The following is a 7,954-nucleotide window of genomic DNA, read 5'->3' on the forward strand; positions in this document are numbered from 1 at the left end:
AGTAATTTTTTAATCCAACTTATCAAAGCTAAACAAGATAAGAAATGCGTTTTAATTTTTTTTTCAAACAAAATTGAACAAAAAATACACTTAGAAGATATATTTCTTTAAGTTATTTATATGGAAATATAATATGGATCATATCTATCATTAACATATAAGCAGATCATACCTCTCTTGTGCCATGCAATTATGAATTAAGTTTGTAAATTCAAACTGTATATAATAATCTTTTAATTGAAAAACATCATCAGACCAAGAGATGTTAATCATGTGCATCTAATATAATTGTTTTTGTCTAGTGTTGAAAACAGAAATTCATCAAAAGTGACACCTCAGAAAAGCTATAATATTGAATTTTTGGAACTTTTGATAGAGCACGTTTTTAAATATTAATTAAAGTAAATGTATATTTCGTAAAGATTCTTTTTAATAAAAAATAAAATTTTGAAGAAGAACACAAAATCTTCTGAAAAATAATATCACATAAACTCATATTATTTTCTAATATATAACTATTTTATATAAAAATCAAATTCAATGATCTTAAAAGCGAAGGATAAACCTCAAAATTTACGAATATAATGAGTGGGAATATAATGCTTATCTATCATAAAACCATATGAAATATCAATTTTTGCTTTACGCCTAATTTTTGACGACAATTAGCAAAAAATGTTAAATGTTAACACTCAGTCCATTTGAATATGAAAAATAAAATTGACTTTGATTAAATGTTTTTATTTATCATGCAATTCTTCTTGCGACCAAAGATTTGAATAAAATTTCAAAAAATAAGATAGCTTAAAAATAATATACGGTAGTGTTTACTAATAGATGAATAGTATATAAATTCTATTAAAATGGATTTGATCCAAAAAGATATATAAAATTTGATCATAAATAAAATTGTTTAGAAGTCATTTAAAATGATGTAATTATTCAAATTTTGCTAAAACCCATTCCTCTTTGATATATAACTCCCATTTTTGCATTTCTGGCTCGTACCAAAATTTTGAAACTTCGAATAATTCGTTAGGAGTGTAATTACTATTCGTTTTTGGATTAATATCGAGAGATAAATGTGGTGTATTGTTGTATTTTTCAATGAACTGCTGAACTGAGTCCTTGATTTGTTGAATATCATCCAACTCGTCTGGCAAAAACTTTTCTAAGCTTGGCCACAGGCGCTCCACCTTGCCGTTCTGTCTTGGCATATACGGCAAGGTGTGCTTCCAAACTATTCCGTTTTCCTGCATAACCTGGCCGAATTCACCGCGGTTTTCACCGCCGTTATCGGTCCAGATGCAGTAAGGGATAAACTCCTCTAAAAGTTTTCTTAAAATATTCGCTGTTGAGTTGGAAGACTTGTTTTTCAATAATTTAGTTTTGAGAACTTTACGTGTCATATCATTCAATATGGCAAAGAATGGAAAAGAAACATTACCGTGAAGGTAATGAATATCGCAGTGCCATATCAAATTCTTTGATATGGCACGATATTTGGTAGGTGGATCTGCTGGTTTGTAATCTTTTTTGAAGATAAACCTGATTCCATCATAAATTTTTCCACTTGATGAGGCTTTATTTTTTGTAAATTGTCAAAAATTTGATCTTTTGTCAAATCTTCTATATTTTCAAATTCTTTTGCAATTTCTTCTTTTTCTTTCTCACAATCGGGATTTTGAACAATATTTTGAAACCTTTTAATCAATAAATAAGTTTTTGAAATTCCTCCTTTATATTGTGAAACACAAGAATTAATTAATTGTTTTTGTTCAAATGTTGGTGGATTTGGTTTTCTGCCGCGACTAACTTTTGGTAATTCGATTTCTTGAAGTTGAAATGCTCTTCTTATTGTATTTTCGGCAACATTCAATTTAATTTTACCATTTTCCAATTCAACTTCCTTTCCCACACTTTTGTAATATTCACCTTCTTCTATTCTTCTTTTAGCTTCAAATAGCCATTCTCTGTTTATAGATTTGGCAGTAGTCATAAAAGTGGTCCTTCTTTTGTGATAAGATTCAAATTTGAATGTGGATGATAAATAAAAATCAAAAATAATTGTTATAATTTAAATGAAGAAGTAATTTAAAACGATTTTATTTATGATCAAATTTTATATTTTTTTTGGATCAAATCCATTTTAATAGAATTTATATACTATTCATCTATTAGTAAACACTACCGTATATTATTTTTTAAGCTATCTTATTTTTTGAACTTTTATTCAAATCTTTGGTCGCAAGAAGAATTGCATGATAAATAAAAACATTTAATCAAAGTCAATTTTATTTTTCATATTCAAATGGACTGAGTGTTAACATTTAACATTTTTTGCTAATTGTCGTCAAAAATTAGGCGTAAAGCAAAAATTGATATTTCATATGGTTTTATGATAGATAAGCATTATATTCCCACTCATTATATTCGTAAATTTTGAGGTTTATCCTTCGCTTTTAAGATCATTGAATTTGATTTTTATATAAAATAGTTATATATTAGAAAATAATATGAGTTTATGTGATATTATTTTTCAGAAGATTTCATTCTATATGCCTATGAAAAGTACTCTCAAAACTAACTTTTTCCTAATTATAATTAAATCTAGAATATTGTATTATGCTTAGTGTTATTTCATTTTTCTCATTCAATTTAGAATTTACAAATGTCAAAAATTGAGAGCTGTCACTTTTGATGAATTTCTGTTTATTACATAGCATTAATAAAAAAATCATTTGTTCTGATTAATATTTATCCAATAATAATATATATTCATTTTTGAATTTAATTAGCTTTTTTAAAGCTTAATATTTAATAATATTATTATTCAACATTCTTAATAAAATAAGATATATGCTTTATGTCTAATATATGTTTTGTAGAAATTTCGAGGAAATATCAAGGTTTCAACATCACTTCACTTCCACCATTTCGTCTTACGAAAGTTTAATTGTATGATTAAATACTTGGGCCATTCTAATATTTCATCTTTTTGAAATCGATTTTGCTCAATAGGATATGTATTAAAATATTTTTCCAATGCATCCAATAAATTATCCGTGCCATTTATTGATATATCAAGAAAGTCGTTTTGTTTTGTTTCTATCGGGGTAATACGATGTGAAAAGTGACAAAAATATACTATGATTTATATTTCATTGTATAATAAAGTCGAGAAGGGAGTCCTAACCTTAAGAAAGGGCTCTCTTCTCGACTTTCTGCTGCAATCTCACTCGAATTGCGCGTATATACTGCTTCTTTCATTAGAAGTAGTATATACGCGCAACAATATGCCATGGCAAGTGCACTTGTCCACTTTTAATGTTTCTCAAATGCAATGCGGGAAGGAGTGGCAATATAGTACTTGGGTAGTTGTGGAGTTATGTGTTAGGAGAGGGAACAGGACAAATTTGCCACACGGCACTTTTTTTTAAAAAAATTAATGGAGCGGAGCGATACTCTGCTGCAGGAGCCCCAAGGCTCCCAATCATTACGAAAGGGAGCCTCAGGGCTCCTGAGAATCCATCAGCAGAGGCCTTTTCATTTGGCCTCTGCTGATCAAAGATTCGGCGAAGCCATTCTTCGTCTCAGGAGCCCCAAGGCTCCCAATCATTACGAAAGGGAGCCTCAGGGCTCCTGAGAATCCATCAGCAGAGGCCTTTTCATTTGGCCTCTGCTGATCAAAGATTCGGCGAAGCCATTCTTCGTCTCAGGAGCCCCAAGGCTCCCAATCATTACGAAAGGGAGCCTCAGGGCTCCTGAGAATCCATCAGTAGAGGCCTTTTCATTTGGCCTCTGCTGATCAAAGATTCGGCGAAGCCATTCTTCGTCTCAGGAGCCCCAAGGCTCCCAATCATTACGAAAGGGAGCCTCAGGGCTCCTGAGAAACCTCTTTGAGAAGGTTTTCTTTAAGAAAACCTTCTCAAAGATGATTGTCAGCATTCACTCAAAATCTACCAAGAGTTTCAAAGTTTCAAATCTATCTGAAATGAAGCTTTGAATCTCTTGTATATCTAATTGTAGAGGTACCTTTTCAAAATGTCTTCTATTGATTAAATTTAATCAGTAAAAGTCATTTTGAAAAGGTACATCTCTATAATTGCTATTGAGCATTCACTCTTGGAACCTTGGAGCTCTTGTGTAGTGCATGAAAACTCCAAGATTCTAGAATAAAACATATATCATAGACATAATTTCTTCAAATATAATTTAAGGTTATTTTTTAAAAAATTAGAACAGCGTAATTTAAGGTTATTGAAAAGTGACACTTGACAAATTTATCCCGCACTCTTCAAAAATAAGGAAATTTTGATAAATATCCTCATCGCTATTATCATAAAAGATTCAATATCCCTTTCGATATTTAATGACAAATTTGAAAAGGTGTTTGAAATTCTTTCGGATTTTGTTGAATTTAACCCAAAATTTATTATTAATTGTTTACAAGAAATTTTATTTAACTCTTCTTGTAAAGAAAACTTTGCCAATATTTTGAATGCATTTGAAAATTCCGAGCTTAGAATATATTTGGATGAATGCGAAGATGAAATCGATCCTGAAATTTTTGACTCTCTCAAAAATATGTATTCAATTTTAAATGAATCTAATTCTCATCAATAATAACATATGAATAAAAAATAAATGGATTTAATTTTTTTTATCAGTTTCAATAGATTACAGTTATTTTTATTTTCTACAATATCTCATTACCAAATCGTTTTAACTCTTTGTATATCAAAGAATAATAATAAGTGACCTGTAATAACCATACTCATAATGGATTAGACCTCAAATTATTTAAAATGTCAATTCAATATTATTAAATTACAATTTCTTTTATTCTAATAGATTTTAACTAGCCAATCATGATTACAAATATTGTAGCCTTCATTAACTCATAATATCGAAGAATATAACTTATATTCATGGACAATTTGTGATTAATTTCCAATAATATATAAAACCGACTCAAATTAATCATGTTGGCATTAGCGCGCATCGATGCTCAATCTACCTGTAGTATTATAAGCTTATATTCCTATTTTTCAGCATTAAAATTGTGAATTACGTAATTTTGTCATAGTTTTACGTAATTTTAATTTTTTTTGATAAGAAAAAAATGACTTTAAGAAAAAACGAGATCACTCATAATCTTTTTCTCAGAAAACTGCAGAGTATACAACAAATGTACTCAAACGTGCATTAAGCACAATACCTGGTCCCCATTTCGCTCTATGGACCGATAATGGTACAAAAAATAAAGAAAAATTGCAAAAACGTTCCCACTTTTTGAGAGGGATGTTTTGCAAAATAATTTTATGGACATCTCTGGAAAGTTTCATTTCAGTTTGATAATATATCCAACACCTATATAGAAGAGCCTTGCTGATTTGACCTGAAAGAGCGAAAGTTAGTTTTTTGATTTGAAAACCCTGCAATTTAATATTGTTAAGGACTCAATGTAGAAATATGATATAATATCATGTAGAGATCAATCATCTTCCAAAAATCTTCTATGTATGAAAGAAAAAAATTTGCAAAACGTACCTCTCAAGAAGTGGGAACGTTTTGCACACTCTCGAAAATAAAACACAATTTCATTAATTATTATGCGAAAGGGGAATTGAACATATTTTTATTCAACCAGATAATCCTCAGGCCAACAGATTTCGCAAAGAGAATTTCCCCAAACAGTAAGATTTTTCAAAAAAAAGAAATATAATGCGAAGAATTAAGATTAATCACCGAAAAAACAACTGATTTTACTTACTTTAATGATTTTGAAGATATGCAAATTATCAGGAAGAAAGCTCAATATAACAAATAAAATAATATTCTAATTTGCAAGAATGGGTTTAATGACTACGCACAAATACATAGCCTCATACATATCAACAAAGGTCTTGGGTCTCCGAGGTTCTCAATTTCATCAGAAACCGCTATATGATAACCAAGCTTACTCAGATCTACACATAAATACATAGCCTCATACATATCAACAAAGGTCTCTCTACTCTTAAGTTCCAATTCCCAAAATTTTATTTTTATATTTATTGGCAAAAGGTAAAAGTTCCAAATTATCGTATCGTTAATTTTTAATTTGCTTTCAAATTATATTTTTTGTACTTACGTTCAATTTTTATTTTTAATAAATTATTTATATTAAAATTTCGAAATATTCATAAATACATTCAATTCATATAATAATAGTCAATATCATCGTTTTGAGAAGATCAGATCCTACACAAAAACCATGGAGAGGATTGTATTTTCAATGTATGCCTCTGGTCGAGCACTAAAAGCAAAAGCTAGACAGTTTTTAACCTGTATAATAAAAATGTATCATATATCTTTTTGGAAAATAAAAACAAATTTTTATTTATTCAATATTATATAAAAAGGTGTTGATATTGCAGGTTTTTCAGTATGTTTTCCATCCCAATAAAACTCAATATTAATCGATATATCTGAAAAATACGAGGTGTCAAAGTGGTGAATTTCACCTCACTTCGTTTTGCTCCATTAAATTGACTCAATTTCATCCCTTTGCTGAGAATTTTTGTATTTGGAGGATAATAATCTAAATAATTCGAAATATTTGTTACAATAACTATCAGTGCTTGATTTAATGTTTGAATTTGATTGCTTCAAATTGCGCAATTTTAAGTAATTCGGCGTCAGATGTTAATTTTTTGCAAGAAGAATTAAATATATATGTGGGATTTGGTATTGCGTTTGATGTTTTGTTTGTTAATTCGTTGGATAAGGCTTTATCTGGGTTCCACGGATGAATACCATACTGATGCATTGACTTAATCACAAGCATCAATTAAAATTCTTACAATTTTTAACCTTGGTTTTGGGGTATTTGATAAATTATCTTGCTCATATGTGTAAAGCGGAACATATTTTAACCTGTTATTCTTTGATCTCAAAGATGCTGCACATCCTACATCAAATAACTGGAGAACTACTGTGCAGTAAGCTGGAAATGTCAAGAGTTCAATTCTGAAGAGACTCAAAAGTTTGCAAGTAAAATAACTTACTCGGCTGATATGATTATCACCGAATACGATATTATGCTGAGCTGCTGTGATAGCATCAAGACTTGAGCGATATCTCTGGATTTCGATAATAAAAGTTAAATTAAAGATATCCCATATCTTCTTTGTCATCCATCCATAAGATTGTCCTGTAAGGAATGCTCTCACGGAGCGGAGTTCCTGTGAACAATTTTATATTCCTGGAACAATAATAAATGGTTTCATCCGGTATCCTTCAGAATTATATGGGAAGATACTAGTAACAAGCACAAATTCATGCTCTTCTTTGGTTAAAGGAGGGTTGCTTTCAGTGCAGATAACTTTGTAACGCTTTGATGAAGCAGAGATGTTTCATAAATACTCCACTTATTCCATGGATCAATTCCTGCCGTATACTGAAATTAATGTAAGAAGTTAGCAACTGTTGCTGTGTTACAGTACTTTGCTCGTTTTTCCTCATTTTCTTTTGAGCTTTTGATCTCAATGTTGAGATCAGAGCAAACTCTGTTTAACCATGATCTTGAGGGGAGATATACTTCTAGCGAAGTAAACAATTCTTTTTCCTCTTGTTGGAAATTCGTCTGGATGAACAAGGCCAGCTAGATATAAAGCTCTGCTGTATCTATACTCCAGTAATTCGTAGGCAATCTGATAAGCTTCGATTACCTTTTCACATGCAAGACCTTTTGCTCTTTGATTGATTTCACCATAAAAATCAAGTAATTCGACCTCTGAAAGATACGATGGTTCTCCACCATTACATGTGGTTGTCCATACATTTTCCGCAATTGTATGTCGCAACTCTGCAGTTATTGAATCATCGCGTTCCATGTGAAATTCATCTTTGTTATCAGTGTAGCACTTTTTGTTTAGTCTTCTTTTGAAGATTTTACGTTGAATACGAG

At 30.3% G+C, this 7,954-nt stretch overlaps 1 protein-coding gene across 1 annotated transcript, besides 6 other annotated features; it reads right to left on the reverse strand.

Moving 5' to 3' along the window:
• Positions 1 to 302: 302 nt before the first annotated feature.
• Positions 303 to 340: a mobile genetic element.
• Positions 303 to 340: a terminal%2Cinverted (terminal inverted repeat of Banshee-A3 transposon ID:TVAGG3_0138520).
• A 2,341-nt stretch (positions 341 to 2,681) lies between these two features.
• Positions 2,682 to 2,718: a mobile genetic element.
• Positions 2,682 to 2,718: a terminal%2Cinverted (terminal inverted repeat of Banshee-A3 transposon ID:TVAGG3_0138530).
• A 683-nt stretch (positions 2,719 to 3,401) lies between these two features.
• Positions 3,402 to 3,435: a terminal%2Cinverted (terminal inverted repeat of MuDR-4N1_TV transposon ID:TVAGG3_0138540).
• Positions 3,402 to 4,296: a mobile genetic element.
• Positions 4,297 to 7,541: 3,245 nt separating this feature from the next.
• Positions 7,542 to 7,880, reverse strand: TVAGG3_0138550 (uncharacterized protein; the record flags this gene model as incomplete). Its single annotated transcript, XM_051224197.1, has 1 exon — positions 7,542 to 7,880. One exon carries the CDS (start codon positions 7,878 to 7,880, stop codon positions 7,542 to 7,544), a length of 339 nt encoding a protein of 112 aa, XP_051109183.1.
• Between the last annotated feature and the right edge of the window lie 74 nt (positions 7,881 to 7,954).

The sequence above is a fragment of the Trichomonas vaginalis genome, chromosome IV (assembly GCF_026262505.1).
Source record: "Trichomonas vaginalis G3 chromosome IV, whole genome shotgun sequence".
Taxonomy (NCBI): domain Eukaryota; phylum Parabasalia; order Trichomonadida; family Trichomonadidae; genus Trichomonas; species Trichomonas vaginalis.